At 44.5% G+C, this 19,245-nt stretch overlaps 1 protein-coding gene across 2 annotated transcripts in view; it reads right to left on the reverse strand.

Annotated features, from left to right (window-relative positions):
- ELAPOR2 (endosome-lysosome associated apoptosis and autophagy regulator family member 2) overlaps nt 1-15,032 on the reverse strand; it is a 138,924-nt gene extending 123,892 nt beyond the window's left edge. The window contains exon 1 of one of the 2 annotated variants that reach the window (XM_073328674.1): nt 14,503-15,032. In XM_073328674.1, coding sequence (XP_073184775.1) covers nt 14,503-14,688 — 186 coding nt within the window. In that variant the 5' untranslated portion in view covers nt 14,689-15,032. Of the gene's footprint in view, nt 1-13,848; nt 13,987-14,502 lie in introns of those variants that run through there. The other variant, XM_073328676.1, reaches the window with a different exon arrangement.
- Nucleotides 15,033-19,245: the final 4,213 nt, after the last annotated feature.

The following is a 19,245-nucleotide window of genomic DNA, read 5'->3' on the forward strand; positions in this document are numbered from 1 at the left end:
GCTTTCCAATTTTTCCACATCCTTCTTGTAGTGTGGGGCCCAAAACTGGACACACTACTCCAGATGAGGCCTCACCAACGTTGAATAGAGGGGAATGATCACGTCCCTCGATCTGCTGACATTGAACCTACTTATACAGCCCAAAATGCCATTAGCCATTGGCAACAAGGGCACACTTCATGGAGCGTGCACACAGTTCATGGAGGATACGTCCATAAATGGCTATTAGCCAAGATGGCTAGAGACGCAACCCCATTCTTTGTGTCCCCCTAAACCTCTGCCAAAAGCTGGGACTGTATGATAGGGGATGGATCACTTAATAAATTGCCCTGTTCTTTTCATTCCCTCTTACCTATCCATATGGATTCTGAACTGGGGCTGCTGCTGCGCATCTCACTTACCCACTTGACAGTGGTGTACACGAGTATAATATGCTACCATTTTAACCTCAGAGCATTTTCACTCACTTTGCAGTGGAGGTGAGTGACTACAGGAGGTGAGAGGTAACAGAGAATGGAGCCCACAAGCTTTACATGTTCTACACTTCAGATGAAGGGTGACCAGATGTCCCGATTTTAAAGGGACAGTCCCGATATTTGGGGCTTTGTCTCATATAGGTGCCCATTACCCCCCACCCCCATCCTGATTTTTTGCACTTGCTATGTGATCACCCTATTCATATGTCGGTATTGCACAATGGGGTCCTTGTCCACAACTGGGGCACCTGGGCACTACGACAATATGAGTAATAACAAATAATAGTAACAGTAATAATGAATAGACACGTAGAAAAGCAATTAAGCATGCTTCTAGGGAAAGGCTTACAAGCAAGCTAAGAACACCAGAACTTTGCAAGTATTGTTGTTAATCATGAAGTTGCAAGAACTCAAGGAGACCTGCTCATCACAAGATAACTTCCCTACGCAAGATCACCTGTGTACTTTTGCACTCAGGACAGTCATTTTTGTGCCTGTTATTCACAGTCAGTCAATATTGTAAGTCATCTTCAACTCACAACGTGTGCGAGCTCACACAAGATGAAAGCTCGCACAACCTGTCAATACAGTGTACAATATAGGACTGGAACGCACTTTGGTTTGTTATACAGGCTTAATGGTCATGTTCTTCTGCAATATGATTTGGCTCTTTATTCAGAGTTATTGTAAGGGGGCTGCAGCTGTCCCTCTGTCTGGGAGGGAGGCCATGCCCGCTCACTATAAGTCCTCTGGAAGAGCACAATTCAGAGAGGAATTAGCATCGGGTTCACTGCTACTCAGTGGGGTAATCCAGTACTGAGTCTAAGGGCCCCAGTCCTCCAACTGGACAGGGCACCAAACAGTTAGGGGGCTCTAACCCACAGTCAGGGTAGAGCAGGAGTGTCCACAAGCCCCAGGCCTCCAGCAGGGTGAGGCAGCAAGCAATTAGGTGGCCCAGGCTGGTATTCAGGACACAGCAAATGAGGAATCTATTAGCCCAGGCCCTCGAACAGGGCGGGCAGCAAAGTCAGGACACTCGGGCTTGTACTCAGGACTGAGCAATAATGAGTCTCTACGCCCAGGCCCTCAAATGGCGGGGCAGCAAACAGTTGGGGTGGAGTGGCAGTGGTAGGGGGACGCAGGCCCACCTGACTCCACTTCATCCCAGCCCAGGGCCATAACAGTGGCAGAGTGGTCTGCCACTGGGTCAGGAGGGAAATTGGGCCGCAACACACCGGCCAGCTGTCAGTCAGCTACTATATTCAGCTCCCCTGGGCTACTTCCTACACTCCCATTCAAGGAGGGGTACGTGGGTTCCAGGGTCATCATCCGTCTCACTGGGGTAAACAGATAACGGCAGCCCCAGAAACTCCTCAAGGTCTTCAGCAACTGACAGCTCTTGCAGTCCCTCCAGATGTCGGGTGCTGCAGCGGTTGCTGTCAGGTCTGAGCTCTAGCAGCGGGTGAGAGACATCCTTCTGCTCCAGCAGCTCCCCTTTAACGGAGCTGGAGGGCTGGCCTTTTATACTTCTGATTCCTGTCCCACTCTTCTGCTTCCAGCAGGGTGCGTGTGGGTGTCCCGCCTCTACCCACTGGGGGGGGCTCGTGACTGTCTCTGTCCATCTCCAAGGGAGGCCACACACCCATGCTACAACTATATAATCATTACCATCAAAAAGGCCAGGCAATATTGAATGCGATCATAATTTTAATCAGAACACCAATATACTGTATCTAATTCACTACTTTCCTTTCAAACCTGTTGCTCTCTCCCCTAATTATGGGGGGGCGGGATTATTTGTTTTCAAAAGACAGCAAATGCAAAAAAAAAAAAAATCTATCTGCATTATGACTTCAATAGGAGTAATATTACCCTTTATTAGAGAAAACCAATATAGCTGGGGCAAAAGTTACTCAAATATATGTCACTTATTTAGGAGGATTCTACAATTTGAATGAACCATTTATGGCAACATGAACATTGTTCTTGACTTGCATGTGTGTGTGTGTGTGTATATATATTACAAGATGTGCATCTCTTTCCATATGTTCTTTAAAACAGTGATTCAGTCAATGATCTGAATAAAATTTAATTTCCACAGTTACAGTATCTGAAGGAAAATAAATGTCCAAGGATTTGATGCACAAAATATTGCCAAGTAAGCCTCATCTCTCTTTCTGCACTGATGAAGGCTTGCAAGAATTTTATCTGGAACAGTATAAAAGTAATATAATTTAACAAGTGGTCCTTTTTAATCTAGCGAGACTCTGAACTACTGCCAGCTTTAATCATCTGAGGAATCAATGCAGCCCTTTTCATTGCATTTCCTCTATCGTAATGGAGTCCCAAAGAAACATCATGTCCAATCTGCTACACAAATTAAATTAAAAAGAGCATTAAGAGGGACAGTCAGTTTTAGGTCCCACACATGTAAAAATCAAAAGTGTCTTTTGCCAAAAACCCAGGATCAACTAAAAAGTTTTCAAGAAATTTAAAAGAGAAGGATGTTTTAAGATTGAAATATTTAGAGAAACATCAGCTTAATATCACACCTTTGCCTTGATTTCAATGGAACTACTCGTGCTTAACTTTAAGCGCTCACTTCAATGCTTTGCTGGATGGGGAGCTTTGCGAAGCATCAGTTTCAATGTTCCACCCGTACCATCAGCTAGTCAACTTCCCATTGTTTGTGTGGGTTTCTCATACAGAAGCAGGGGACAGAAAAATATTTCAAAGCAACAACTTTGTTACCAGAGGGCAATTCTGCATGACGGTCACCTGCCTGAACTCTAGGGTACAGATGTGGGGACCTGCATGAAAAACCTCCTAAGCTTATCTTTACCAGCTTAGGTCAAAACTTCCCCAAGGTACAAAATATTACACCCGTTATCCTTGGACTGGCCCCTACCACCACCAAACTAATACTGGTTACTGGGGAAGAGCTGTTTGGATGCGTCCTTTCCCCCAAAATACTTCCCAAAACCTTGCACCCCACTTCCTGGACAAGGTTTGGTAAAAAGCCTCACCAATTTGCCTAGGTGACTACAGACCCAGACCCTTGGATCTTAAGAACAATGAACAATCCTCCCAACACTTGCACCCCCCCTTTCCTGGGAAATGTTGGATAAAAAGCCTCACCAATTTGCATAGGTGACCACCGACCCAAACCCTTGGATCTGAGAACAATGAAAAAGCATTCAGTTTTCTTACAAGAAGACTTTTAATAAAAATAGAAGTAAATAGAAATAAAGAAATCCCCCCTGTAAAATCAGGATGGTAGATATCTTACAGGGTAATTAGATTCAAAAACATAGAGAACCCCTCTAGGCAAAACCTTAAGTTACAAAAAAGATACACAGACAGAAATAGTTATTCTATTCAGCACAATTCTTTTCTCAGCCATTTAAAGAAATCATAATCTAACACATACCTAGCTAGATTACTTACTAAAAGTTCTAAGACTCCATTCCTGGTCTATCCCTGGTAAAGACCAGCATATAGACAGACTATAGACAGACACACAGACCCTTTGTTTCTCTCCCTCCTCCCAGCTTTTGAAAGTATCTTGTCTCCTCATTGGTCATTTTGATCAGGTGCCAGCGAGGTTACCTTTAGCTTCTTAACCCTTTACAGGTGAGAGGAGCTTTCCCCTGGCCAGGAGGGATTTCAAAGGGGTTTAACCTTCCCTTTATATTTATGACAGGAGCTTTGCGAAACATCAGTTTCAATGTTCCACCCGTACCATCAGTTAGTCAACTTCCCATTGTTTGTGTGGGTTTCTCATACAGAAGCAGGGGACAGAAAAATATTTCAAAGCAACAACTTTGTTACCAGAGGGCAATTCTGCATGACGGTCACCTGCCTGACATTGTGCTATTTTTATACCCTCTCCTCTTTTCTAGAATTTCCTTCAAAACACGCAAAAAGAAAAGGAGTACTTGTGGCACCTTAGAGACTAACCAATTTATTTGAGCATGAGCTTTTGTGAGCTACAGCTCATGCTCAAATAAATTGGTTAGTCTCTAAGGTGCCACAAGTACTCCTTTTCTTTTTGCGAATACAGACTAACACGGCTGTTACTCTGAAACCTTCAAAACACGTTTTCTTCACCTTTCCTTTATTCCTTTGAAAAACACTGACAGGTTAAAAATCAGGGTCCAGATCTTCAGCCGGTGTAAACTGGTGTTTCACTGACTTCAATGGAACTGCCAATTTATACTGCTCAGGAATCTGGCCTGAATTTCTTTGTCACTATTTACACAGCTCTGTTTAGTTTTGGCGTGTCCCAGAGCTCAAAACAATAGAAATAGACTAGTCAGTTTTACATTTCCTTCCATTCACTCTCAGCCCTTGTCTACACACAAAGGAGTTGTACAGCTTTAGCTACTCCAGTATAGGTAAAACAGTACAACTCCCCTTGTGTGGATTCAGTTATACTGACATAAGTGTGCTTATATGTGTATAGGTTATTCCTGTGTGAGAAGGGGAATAAGATATACCAGTATAACTGCATCCACACCACAGTGTTTGTGCTGCTATAATTATATTAATAAAAACTCATCACATCCCTAATCAATTGTTATAACCGTACAACAACTGTGTGCAGACCAAGCTTCCTGTTCACAAAGGCTGCAAAGTTAGGGTGCCAGCATATCAAGAGAATGGTTCGGTTTGTTTGGGTTTTTTTAATTTGTTTCTTTTGAAATTAAATAAAAGCCCAAAAACAGTTCTATTGGCTTTCGGTTTTGTGAAAGCCCAATTTTGCAAAACTGAAGGCCATGACTAGATCCCAATTTCTGCAAACATATGCTTTATTCATAAGTGTTCGCCAGTATTTTATGTAAGAATAGTGCCAGACTATAGATTGTTTGGGAACTGTTCATTTAGCATATTTGCTATTCATTACTTTTAATGAGTGACTGGCTGCCAACATCACATGGGATTTTGTCTGCTCCGAGACTGGATGACTGAATGTTTTCAAAGAAGAAAATAATGGATAATATAGCAAATAATGCACTTCCTACAAATTTTCAGATGATTCATTCAAGCTAAACTTGGGAATTTCTAGAGACCTGTGAACATTTTCATGACCATTTCATTTTCACTGGTGCACGAGGTGTGATAGGACCCCCATATATCAAAGGCATGAATTATTTGTCAAGTGTTAGTGAATCACTTTTCGTATTCTCCTACAAGCCTCTAGGCATGGGTAGGTACAGAATTTAGCCCAATAACTTCAATTGGAGTTATGCCTGTGTATCTGAGGGCAGGATTGGGTCCAGTTATGCACTCACAACTTCCTAAAAGTTGTGAGTGCATAACAACTGCACATACCTGAAATTAAGCAGCCAAAAGCACAAATCAAAATTGGACGCTATCTGGTAAGAAGAATTTGTAGCTTACGGAGTAAGAAGGATGGGTGGATGGTTTAGGAGAAGCCCTCTCCTAAGTTTTTTCTCTCTCTTGCACTGCCATCCAACCCATAAAACTAGCTCAGTTTTTTAGGCAGTAACAAATTCAAAGCTTACTACAAGCTACACTGTGACTTGGTTTACAGGCTTATGTAGGAGAATGAGAAATCCCACTAACATCCCTACATGCTACTCAGACCTTGGGTCCAGGCATGAGCAGGTGCTGTTCCATGCACCCACTCCCCCCCCTCCCCAGAGCAGTCAGATAAGGAGTGATGGAGAATGGGTGGATATTTGCTGTTGATATAAGCCAGCAACAAAATCACACCACCGCTCTGAGCAAGGAACAGAGCACAGCTCCTCTAGCCTCAATTCCTTCCTGAGATGGTGAGGGAGCAGCACAACTACCTGCTGTCCTGTACTACAGGCTTTGCCCTGGAGAAACAGTCTAGCCCAAAACCTTATGGAAGAAAACTCAGCAATGTCCAGTTGGCATGCTTTAGCAATGTCAACAATTAGTAACAGCATCATTTCAGGAGGTTAAAAAGTCCAAACCCACTTCGTGTTATCAATCTAAATCCATAAAGAAGTCTAGCTTATTTGAAAAATGTGTCAGACTAGAATCAGACTATTTACAAGTGAATGTACGCGTCCACTTTGGTCTGGCCCACACCACAGGCAAAAATTCACTGTGACGGAAAGCTGCCAATTATTTCTCAGATATGAATAGATCCTGCAGTGCCATATTGTGTCTTTGGTAGTAAGCTGTCACTAAGAAAAACAATTTTACTATTTACTCATTAATTAGCACTTCAGGATCAAGCTAACCCTACTGGTTCCAGACCTTTCCATAGTTGAGAGGCACACAGTTAGATCCCATCTACAATGTAATTATACCCTATGGGAGGACCTAGTTACAATGTTGTAGTCTGCCAAACTGTTAGAACACAATTCAGTCTTGTCACCTAGAAAGTTTTGCAGAGTAGCTTTAGAGCCAGTATAATATCTAATGTAACTCCACTGACATGAGCCCACTGACTTTAATTTGACACTTGAGGAAAAGTCCTGGCTCTGTTGAAGTCAATGGCAAAACTCGCATTGATTTCAATGAGATCATGACTTCACCAAGTGTTTTGCAATTACTTCCTAAAAGTGTGTGTTTCCCGGTGAAATGCTGTTGGAGGATTCCATTCACAATGTAAACATTAAACCAGAATTACAGCAAAGTTTGCTTATCATAGTGCACCTTCAGTATTTGACACCAAACATTCCAGAATCATGAGTCAGGCCACCTCACAATCATGAGACATGTTTAAAAGTTTAGGTTCCTTTTATTTACTACCTTGGTTTTGAGCCTTTAGGGTTCACATTTTCCAGCTTTCCTCCACAACCAGGGGGGCCAGGGTGACAGACCCGGGCACAATCCAGACTAATGAGTAGTTGCACCACCCCTGCCCTGCAACCTTGGGTGCCTTATAATATTTTGCTGAAGTAGCTCCCACCTGGGTTGCACACAAACAGCCTTCCAACATGCAAGCCACACCCTGAGTGTTTGTGTGTAATGCAGCCTGCCAGCCACAGGCTTGACTTACACTGTGGCTCTCACCTGCCTTGGTTAAACGGCATGGTGACCCCAGCACATCCCAGTCTTAGATTTCCCCCAGAAATGTATGTTCTGTACTGCCTAGCCCTCTCCTAGACAATACAAGTCCATTATTTCTTTAATAGAAATAAACCCCAAATGGAGTTTCCCAGACACTTCACTTTAAACACGGCTTAAATAAAACAAGTTCATTACTAGAAAGAGATTTTAAAAGAGGCCATCGCCAGTTCTGATCACGAGTCAGATTGTTCAAACAGGACGGTGGCTTCACCCACAGAAGCTCACCCTTTATATCCTCATCTAACCCTGGGCAAAAATGGTGGCACTGTGCTGCCTCATTCCACCTGGGGTCAGAAGCCAAAGGATGAAAATCAGCAGTGTACTTGGCAATGGGCTGGCCTCCCTGCCATAAGGCCTGCCTCAGCAGTCTGCACACAGTGGGGGTTGTCAAAAATGAGGGACCTGGCTTGAATTAACTCCTCCAATTGTCGCAAGAGGGGGCTGGACGGTTCCAGGAGGAGAGAAGCTTGGGCCAATGCCTCCCCTCTCAACAAACTTAAGATGAGCCCCACACAGGCCTGGTCTGTGGGAATGATCTGTAGGAGGAACAGGAGCCGACACTGGTTCAGAAACCCCCAAAACGTGTCCCAATCTCTGTCAAATTCGTTGGGCAATGAAATCTTCGGCTCTGGGAGGGATGGAGTAGGATGAGCCAGCAGAGCCACCTGCACTTGCAGGGCCACATTCTGTGATAGCAGGGTGGTTACTTACACCTGCTGGTTCTGGATGGCAGCCGCCAGTTCTGCTGGGGCCTTGATAGGGACCATACTACCGCCGAGGACCCCTGGCCTTAATTTTAAGGATTTCTGAATCTGTCATCCAACTGGGACAAGGGTGGTCTAGCCTTGTGGCTGGAGTAGGCCTCATGCCTCGTCGTCAGAGCAGGTGTCAGGACCCAAGGACTAGGATCAGAGCTGGAGTCAGTAGTCCGAAGTTGAAACCAAGGGTCAAACTGGAGGGCAGGCACTGGAGTGAGCAGGGCAGTAGGCAAAGAGAGGTCAAGGCATGGGCAGGACAGAGCCAAGGTGCAAAGCACGAGCAGCAGGAACAAGGTAATTCAGGAGCAAGCAGAGTGGTGGACATGAGCACAGAGGAACCAGTGAGCTGCTGATGCTCTTAAGCTATGGCCAGCCTGCTGGCCTCTGCAGCCAGTCAGGTGGCGTGGTCAATCACGCAGCCTTTTGTAGACCAGGCCCTGATTCCTGACACAATCCAGTTTTTGATATTACAACAGACAAGGAAGAAGCAAGCAATTCCTTCCTGCAAGTTGGTATTATTTAACTAGGGTTGACCTTAGCTGTCTTAGGTACCTACAACGCAAGGTTAAAGATATGGGGCCTGATTCCCATTTACACTAAGGCCCGTTTATACTGCTCTGGCTGTGTAAATGGAAATCAGACCCTGGAGAATGACCTTTCAGGATTAGAGGACTAAGCATTCAGCTGCACACTGTAGCTGGTCTGCAGGTCTCGGAAAGAAATCCAACCCATAAAGTAACTGGGAAGGCATTGTCTTGGTGAAGAACTGAACACTGGCAGCAGAACCTCTTCCCTCATGAAATCAGAATAGGTGTATGTCTATCCTTTTTTAGAGGCCAACACAAAACATGCCAACTAAGAATTCAGAGTGTCTGGGTGACTTCAATACACAGTCCCTTTATATCTCCCCAACCCTATACGACCCAACCAGAGAAGAGCAAAGAAAGTAGTCCATATTTGGATAGGATAATGCATTTTTTAAAAATCCTGTATTCAGTGCCAGATATGGGGGCTAAGAGACAGACCCAGCGAATCTGGTCTATTTGTCTTATTCTAACTGAATCAGGAAATATGTTCACTATCAATTATTAGCTACACTCCGACTATTATTTGAGCAGCTTGGGTGGAGGTAGTTATTGCCTCACTAATCAGCGTACTTAAAAATAGGCAAGTGCCAGGACCGGGTGCGTATCTACTAATATAGTTTGCAGAGAGGAAGCTTGTCAAGAAAAGTAAAGTTCTAAGAGCTGAGTCATCAGTCCACTACACCAGCATCTAACTGGTGTCACTTAACTGAGTTCAGAGCAGCACTGTCTTTCCATTGACTTCACTGGGCCTTGGACCTCGCCCAAACTGCATATATAAATCATACATCCTGGTGTAAAAGAACTAACAATAGGGCACCCATATTTTCTCTTTAAAGGAAGGCTTGTCGACTTTAAAGATTTGAATAGAACATGGTGAGTAAGGAGAGAAGAACACAGCTGGCTCAGGAAATCTTACTTTCTTATTTCCTCATTGGCTTTAAGGAAATGCAGAGCTAGAGATCAGCTCACCAGAAACAAGTAGCATTTGATCAGCACTGTTAACCTGCCACCAGGAGAGAGCCCTGAGTGAAAAGGCCTGAGAAAAAAGTACAGGTCATGGATTTCTGACTTAAAGGTTTCTGTTTTGCGGGGACGGCATGTGTGAAGCTGTTCGTTGGAGGTTTTTTTGCAAAAATGTAGCAATATTAATACACTTTATAAGGAAGGTGTGATCTGTGTGACGATAACCATCTGAGAAACTTCAAGACAGGGGCATCATTATGGACAGTCCAGGGAAAACATCAGCTCAGTGTGCAGATGTGGTGAAAAGGCCAAACAAAATTTACCTGGTACTCCAGAAAAGCTAACTGGTTTATTCCCCGCATCATACTTAGCACCTATTTTAAATATAGGTGTGACATTTTTTGCTACCCTCCAGCATAGTGGCTGTTTTTATGAGACTGCACATTTCCGTTAGCAGCTCAGACATTTCATGCTATTTTCTGTTATATTTAGACTCTGATGCTGCACCATTGCTATAGCATCCAAGTACCTAATGAACACCACTATCTAGTTCAGGTAATTTGTTTTTGGCTGAACTACAATTTGTTCTCTTTTGATACTTCAGTGTCTAACAGTGCCTCATCTTTATTCCCTGAAGAGAACAGGTCTGGGATAGCTCTCTTGCCAACATTTTCTGTGGAAAGACTGATACTGGTGTCATTTAATGTCTCTGCAATGTCTTTATCCTCCTTAATTCCCTAGTAGCAGTATTACCAACCTCATGCATTCAAAAAATCATGAGATTGTCTTGAAGAGCATGCGAGAGAGGGCCTGGGTAAATACATTTTGGATTCTTTTCCTTTGCCTTCTGGTCTCTGAGCCTTTAGGGTGCAGTCACTTCAGGTTTTCCTTCATTATGAGGGCGAGAAACTTACTTTTATTTCAAACGAAAGCTGAGATTTTCAAGCAATCTCTTTATTCCAGCAACTGGGGCTTTAAGGGAAAACAAATCACCAAATACTGCAAGACTTGCAATAAAAATCACAAGAGTTGGCAACTCTGTCAGCGGTTCAGTGCTGGCCAAAACTTGGGAACTTCGGTATTTATGAATTTGCATTCATTCTGATTCAGAACAAAAGCAAAAATTTACCAAAGTTACTAGGCAAACTGAAGACAGCTGAAATTTTTGTTTCAGAAACACCAAAATATGGTGTTCCTGAAATTAAATGTGAAATTGACATTCTTGTCAATTTCATGGCTGCTATTCACTGAATAAAGCTTCCTGTCAAAGCTGCGGACCCTGAAACATAGGTGAACAGTAAAAAAAAAAAAAAATGAATCCTCAAAGATGCTGAGCCCCTCACTCCTGATGAGGTCAGTGGTACCCCGTAGGTGATGATCAGGACCTGGCCGCAACTATCTAGAGCTTGGCTAAAAGACAAGTAAGAGGGGAGGCACCACACCGTACCTTTTTCAATGAATGTAAACACCTATGAGGGAAAGAATCATTTAGGCTGGTGCAAAGGTCAATAACTAGGAGAGATGAGAGGAAATTAAGAAGAGGTCAATTTAGGATGAATATTAATTAACATTTCCTAACAATGATATCTTCATCAAAAAAGATATCAAGTTAGTTTGACAGGATCTATTTTCCATAAACCCATACTGATTTGCATTAATTACATTATCCTCCTTTAATTCTTCATTAATCAAGTCCCGTATCAGCCAATCCATTATCTTGCCTGGGATCAATGTCAGGCTGACAGGCTTATAATTACCCAGGTCACCCCATTTACCCTTTTTAAAAACTGTCTCAACATTAGCTTTCTTCCAGTCTTCTGGAACTTCCCCAGTGCTCCAAGACTTATTGAAAAATCAACATTAACAGTTGAATGAGCTCCTCACCCAGTTGATTTAAAACTCTTGGATGCAAGTTATCTGGGCCTGCTGATTTAAAAATGTCTGATTTTAGTAGCTTCTGTTTAACATCCTCCAACGATCCTACTGGAATGGAAAAAATGTGATCATCGCCAAATCATGAGACCATGTCATCTGTTTTTCCCCCCAAATACAAGAACAGAAATATTTATTGAACACTTCTGCCTTTTCTGCATTACTATTTATAATTTTATCATTTCCATCTAGTAATGGAACAACGTCATTGTTAGGATTCTTTTTGTTCCTAATATATTTTTAAAAATCTCCTTCTTATTGTCCTTAACTCTGCTGGCCACAGATGTCTCCTTGTGTACTTTGGCTTCCCTTATCAATTTTCTACAATTCCTAACTTCTGGTTTACATTCATTACTATCAACTTCCCCTTTCTTCCATCTGAGAGGATAGACTAGATAGATTTTGTTTTTACACATACCTTTGCTTCCCCTCTAAACCAGGTTGGTTTTTTAACCAGCACAGCCTTCTTCCTCAATTGTGACTTTTTGGGCAGCTGGTAAAATGTTCTTAAATGATTCCCAATTATCAATCACATTTTTCTGATTAAATTCTTCCTCCCAGCTGATTTGGCTCACTTGTTTTCTGATTTGTGAAATTAGTCCTGTTAAAGCACCAAGTATATATATTACTGGTCTGGACTTTATTCTGGTTGCATACTATAAATGTGACCAAATCATAATCACCTGCACCTAAGTTATGATTAAGTTTTAGTTCTGTGAACAGTTCTTCTTTATCTGTTAAGATAAGGGCTAATATAGAATTCCTGTGTTGGCTGCACCACTGAGTTAGGAAATTCCATCTATAACGTTTAGCAATTCCAAAGATGTTTTAGTACACGTAGTTATTTCTGTTTACACCAGCTGTAATTTTGGCCCCTCATCTATCACAGCTCTAGTGGCTTGCAGGATGATTTCCTGACTTCTGCCCTCTTCTTAAACTCAGTTCATTTAACTAGTTGACTCCTCACCAGAAAAAAACAGTGATACCGATAACTTTTTAAGTCCTTAAACCCCAGGGTGTCCATTATCTATATTTTAAAAATTAGTAATATTGTAATATATACTCTACAACAATAGGCGACGGTCTATTTCTGCAGGGACCAAGGACTGGAAGCTTTAGGGGACCAAAAATTGGAAAATGTTTACTCCCCTTCTGTAGGAGAGGAGTAATAAAAAAAATGGTGGCTGTAGCTGATGGAAAGATCCTACAAAAATTTCGAAGTGAACTGCATGCCTGTGCATTAAGACGTGCTTTTCAAGCCCTTGGGATAGCCAGTGATAATGCCTCTATCAAGTCTTTGATTTCGCCATGCATAAAGAAGAAAGCTATAATACTTTCGAATGACAGCCTCAATCTTTTGATTTAGAAATACGGTGCCTAATCATGCTGTGACTGAAGTAAATCACAGTTGGAGCTGTGCCATTGATTTAAAGAGGAAAAGAACTGGGTGCATAAACTTAGACTGAGCTATGGTAAAACATGAAGGATTGAGCCTTAGGCATATCAGCCAGATCTAGACGAATTATAGCTAAACCACAACTTTTCTGCTTGGACAGTGCGACTCAGCTGATCGGTCACACTGATTCAGTGCACTAAAATGGAACGTCTCTTTCCTCCCACTCCCCAAAAAGTGTTCAAAATTATGTTTTGCACCACATTGCGCGCACACAGGTGCGCATTGTGTCTTATAAACCTGTAGGGAGGAAGTCTCTATCCCGAAGAGCTTGCAATCTGACTCAACTTTTCTTTTAAAAAGAGTAGCATTATCTACCATACTTTAAAGAAAGAAAAACCACTAGTCTCTGCTCAAGAGGATATTAAAGTCACCCCTGCTCCTGCCTGAGTAGCAGAGAAAGATATCAGTTAACCAAAATTTGTATCTTCCCCTATGTGACTGTTCAATCTAGAATACAACTACCCCTGCAACTCCAGGCAGCCAATTTAGCATCAGCTAAAGACATTGATCTCTTTTCTCTTCATAATTTGTACCTTTCTGCTGATTTGCCCCAAGTATTGGACACAGTGACAATAAATAGTCAAAGACCTGTCAAAACTCACTCGTTTAGAGGAAGCCTCTCTGGTTTTGGATTCATTCTGAGGCTTTTTTTAAGCAAGCATCTCACTCTTGGGTTTGGTTACAAATGTTTCAACCAAAACATTTCAAGAGCTCGCTCATGTTTCCGCTGCCATCCCATTATTGCAGATTGAAGTCCCGTGAAACACTGCTACACGCCAGGGGAGAACAGAAAGTCCTTGAGAGCCTAACATAGACATTAAATAAAAAAGAAAGAGCTCAGCATTCAGCAAAGCATTTTGTTTTATAACGATGCTAAATTAAGCAGGCAAGGCAGCCAGACCTCAAAACCTTGATCCAGAATGAAAACAATCATGTTAAGGCCACAGCATTTATAACTACTGATGAGAGAGCACAGAGAACGGTTTAGAAGACTTCGTAACTGCATTATCAAAAGGCTCCCTTGTTTAAAAGCATTAAAACGCAGCCAGCACATTGCGCCTCTTTCTCCCCCTCTCCCACAACATTAAAGAGGCATCGTTACCAGCGTGTGGAGGAACAAACACCACTCACTGCTCTGCAAGTATCATGCCCCGTATTGCAGCAAGAGTGTAACGTGGTTGCTTGGCAAGGAAAGCCGCAGGTCTAACTCCTGCTGGAGGCTGCTGAGCCAGACAGGGCGGGTAAGGAAATCTCACCTCCTGGCACTGAGGCAGCTGCACGCGGGAGGAAGTCTCAACAGCATCCCCAGTCCGCGCCGCTTGACAGCAGATTAGAGCCCAGCCGCAAATCCAAGCGGGGAAGCAAGAGCGCCAGGGAAACACCAAGCAGCCGGGACCACAAAACCTCCTCTTCTTCGCTGCCATGCACGGCATCTTCTGCATGCCGGACTCTTCCCGGGAGAGGGCAGGGCTCCCCTCCTCCTCTGCACCCCAACTTGCTCGCCGTGGGCCCCCCGTCCTTGCTGCCTGCTGACGGCAGCGGCTTTCCAGCCCCTCTGCCGGCTGATGGCAGCGGCTCGGGGACCGCCCGGCTCTTGGCTTGCCGGGCGTCTCGCTCTCCGCACGGCAAGGGCTGGAAGCTGCCGGGCTCCCGACACCCAGGGCAGGAGACTGTCCGAGCTCGGGCTCGCCGCGTGCCTGCCTGGCTACCCCCCACCGCTCGCCGGCGGCAGCGCCCTGGCTTGCAGCCGGCTCGCCGGGACGTATGCGCGGACGGCAGCGGCTCCCACCCAGCCTGCGCCCCGGCTGCCGCCTCCCAGGCCAGCCAGGGCAGGGCTGACAAAGCCGGTGAGCGCCACCGCGCGGAGAGAGGAGGGGCCCGGAGGAGGGGGCGGAGGCAGCGCAGGCGCGTGCCTGGGGAAGGCTCTCCAGCCCCGGGGGGAGCGCGGAGGTTCCGCGCCTGCAGCGGCCCTGGGCGCAGCCTGCGCTCGCCCGCTGCAATGGCTCCGCTCCGGGGCGGGCTGGGAGCGACGCGCTGCAGCGGGGGAAAAGGGCGCCTGGCCACCCGCTCTCATCCGCAGCCCAGCCGGGGCAGCGGCCGGCGAGCTCCTTCCACGGCCAGCGCAGGACTGTGCCCTGCCTCCAGGGAGCTGAGGTTCCACTGGCCTGGCCGCCCTGGAGCCACCAGCTGCCTCCCCACGGTGCACCCAGTCTCCAGGGCAGGGCCCGCCGGTGAGGCTGAGCGCTCACGTGCCCCCCCGCCCGGTAGCTGCACTGGGGGGAGCCCCTAGAGGCCAGGGCCCTGTGGTGCTGGGCACTGTCCAGCTAGATCCTGGGCCTCTCGGCTGCGGTGGCGGAGGTTCAGGCGACATGGATTTTTCTCAGCTAGGAGCTGGGAAGAGACCCAGAGTTTATTTCACACACGCTGTCAGGGCTGGAGGCTGAGATGCTCCCCCGGGAAATATGCGCTAAGCTGACTGCGGTTCTGTTTCCATTTAGTGAAAAAGGTGTTTGCCTCCCCTTGCCAGAAAGGTCAAACTGGTGTTTGCTGAGGACCTGGTTTTAATGACTCATCAAGTGTATGCCAGTACTTCATTTCTTGCCTGTCATTGTCGTCGACCTAAGTGCTGCTTCTTTGTCTACCCCTACCTGTCTAGTGCTCTTATTTACACTTCAGGTACCCACTTAATACACTAGTGCAATACACTTCAGGTACCCACCCCCCAGGACAGTGAACGGAGGCAGGTGTGATACAGCCTCACCTGAAGAAGTGCTCTGTGTGTAGCGTAAAGCTTGTCTCTCACCAACAGAAGTCGGGCCAATAAAAGGTATGACCTCACGCATCTTGTCTCCCTAATACCCTGGGACTGACACCGCTACAACTACACTCCATACAACGGTCTCACCAGGTCTGTCCCCGTCTATTTCCTTTTTCTTCTCTTTTTTTATCCCTCCATTTTGCTGAATGAATTTGTTTTCGGTCAACTATTGTTACGGCACCTCTGCTCATTAAGGGTGACATTGTCCCAGCCCTTACTCACCTGTGGAAAGGAGAACAGGAAGCTATGTCTCCTGCTTCCTGCTACAATAGGCTCTGTATGTGTGCGGGTGTCTGTGAATCAGTAAGTGGGCAGGGAAGGGGAATGAGTGGAGCCCTGACTGCACACACACACACTTTCCAGCAATAGGAGCTAGCAAGTTGTACAAGGGACAGAACTACTCCCCATAAAAGGTGAAGTATCTTAATACTCCCCAAAGCAAGTGGGGAACAAGAAAGCAATTGTGATGCTGACTCACAATTCATGCTCCTGCCAGAGCAGATTGTAAGGTTATAGTCTCGCCCCTGAGGGCCCAAAGAGTCCTATTGCTTCAGTGTGTATTAGATAAGTCCTAGGGTGAAATCTTGGTCCTAAATAATGGCAAAATTCCCATTGACGTGAATCAGGCCTAATTTCTTAAAGTTTGAGAAACACCAGGCACTAAGGGATGCTATAGGGCATTCTCTAAAAAAGAAAATGTATAGACTACAACTATTGTTGGATTCAACATCTCCCCCGTATCAGGAAAGCCAAATACTAATGCAAAGAAGATTAACACTCAAGTACTGCACATCTTTCTCTATCTCTTGGTCTTGAGCTGGGCTACACAGTGGACAGAAGGTTCTTGAGCTTTTTGTTTGCAGGGTTGCTCTCCACAAATTGAGGCTCACTTCCACTAATAGATTACTCCTTCACAGGAACGCTTGAGGGGGCCCAACTGAACGTCACTAGATATAGCAACAGCAGAAGTGCCATTTTAGCAAGCAGCCCTCCCCTCTAGTACTGGTGATAACTCTTGGAAATTGAAGGCACTGTGCAGCAGTAACAGCTGGTGCCTTTTCCTTTAGTATTGTTCATTGAATTATTTAATTTTTTAATTTAGAGAGAATAGGGAAAACTCATTTTACAAACAAAAGACTAGATGCTAATCTCGAGTGCCTAGTATATGTAGCCAAAAAATCTCAAATATCCCCTATGGTAGTTGCTGATTTCTTAGCAAGATAAAAAACATACGAATTAGGTTTTTTGTCATTCTAGATTTCAAACATGAAAAGAAATGTTGCTTTAAAACTGAGGCTGACATAGTGTTTCCTGTTTCATTTGAATATCAGCTGAAATAACCCAGGCAATAAATCCTTCAAATCTTACCTACAGGTATAAGGGCAGGAATTCCGTACTTTATTTGGAAGAATGATGTTTGAAGATAATTTGTCTGCAGTGTTTGTAAATGTAATCAACTTAACGTAGATACATGTATATATCTGAGGTTGTAGAAAGCATTGTTGCCTTTGAGAATTAGTAAGTGATCACAAAGAATGTATCTAATGTATACACACAAGAAAGCAGAGTTAAGGTTGTTGGTTCAACATGAACTTTTGTAACCCTCTGCCAGGAATCAGCAGCAACCAGGGCCAGGTTCAATATTCAGGGGTTCCTTTTCAACAATACAACACAGAACCGGCTCAAACCCTGTGACAGGATCCCCAGGGTACAACCTGGAACTGGGGTACCGCTGTGCCTTCTTAACTCTCCAGCCTGGACTGTCTCTCACAATGCTTTGCTAGTGGCAAGTAGCAACCCCCTCCAGGTGCTGTTATCACTCAGCACAACAACATATGGAGCCCCACACCCAGCTAGATTGTATGAATGCTCCCAGAGCCACTCGTGATTCACACAGAGAAAGGCACCAGCAAATCTCCCAAGCCCCAGCCTTGCACCCCAGAACTGTATCATCTTGCCCTGGTCCAAAGCCTGACCAATGTAAGTTTATTACCCAATCCGCCCCTCCCTTGATGTGGAGAGGACACACAAAAGCCTTTGTAAACTGAGCTGAGATTTCCCAAGTACTTCAATGAAAACACACTGTTTTAGGTAAAATATAAAACAGATTTATTAACTATAGAAAGATAGATTTTAAATTATTATAAGTGGTAGGCATAAAAAGGTCAGGGATGACTACCAAAGAATATAAAAGGTAAGTGCACAGTCTAAAATCTTAAACCTTATTACACTCAGCGGTATTTGGATCAAGCAGTTTTCTCACCACACTGAATGTTACAGTTCTTAATACACAGGATTCCCCTTTTGAGCCTGGGACTATTCTCCTCAGCTGAAGTCTTTGTCTTTCCACTGTTCTTGTTTCTTCTAGTGTAGGTGGGGGAGAAGAAAGACCAAGGCATGATGCCACTGTCCCTTATGTTATACCTTCAGTCCATGTGCCTGGAAAACACTAGCCCAGACATGCCCTGTTGGGCTTTGCTGAGTCACAGAGTTGAGCAATCCCCCCTTGTGTGATGCTTGGGCAGCCCTCTTACAGTATTGTAAATCCCTTATTTACAATTCCACTGCTGATTAATGGTTGTTTAACACCTTCCTGGATGCAGATCACCTCCTTTGTTGTCACTAGCAAACTCACCACATATTTCAGTAACAACTATACAGCAAAATCCCATAACTTCATACACACTATTGATATACATACTTTGTCAGAACAATAGGTTTCAGCAGATCATGACTTTTCATATAATATCTTACATGGCATGCTTCGTATGAAATATATCATAATCATATAATAGGGATGAATATGGGGATTCCAGGGTGCTACTTTGCGGTACAGAGTACCACAAGCCCCCACCCAGTAACCTGGAAAAATTACACACCACCCCCTGGGTGCCCCTAAGAGGCAACACTTCCCCTCTCGCAAGCACAGAGTCTGAGTGTAGAAAAGAAACTTTTAATGAAAGGAGGGAAGAAACCTGGCATTAATTGTGGAAAACGCTGCAAGCCGGATTCATAAACATAAAACTGTGAGCAAAACATCCACCCCAGAATACCTTGGGCAGTGTCCTTTGCCTCAGGTTCTTGAGTTCTACAACCAAAATTTCCTTTAACTCTCTTCTCACAGTGGTTGTCCTTGGTCAGTGAAGACCCAGAGTTCAGAGGCCCATCTGTGTGATTTCAC

Source organism: Lepidochelys kempii, chromosome 1 (genome assembly GCF_965140265.1).
Source record: "Lepidochelys kempii isolate rLepKem1 chromosome 1, rLepKem1.hap2, whole genome shotgun sequence".
Taxonomy (NCBI): domain Eukaryota; kingdom Metazoa; phylum Chordata; order Testudines; family Cheloniidae; genus Lepidochelys; species Lepidochelys kempii.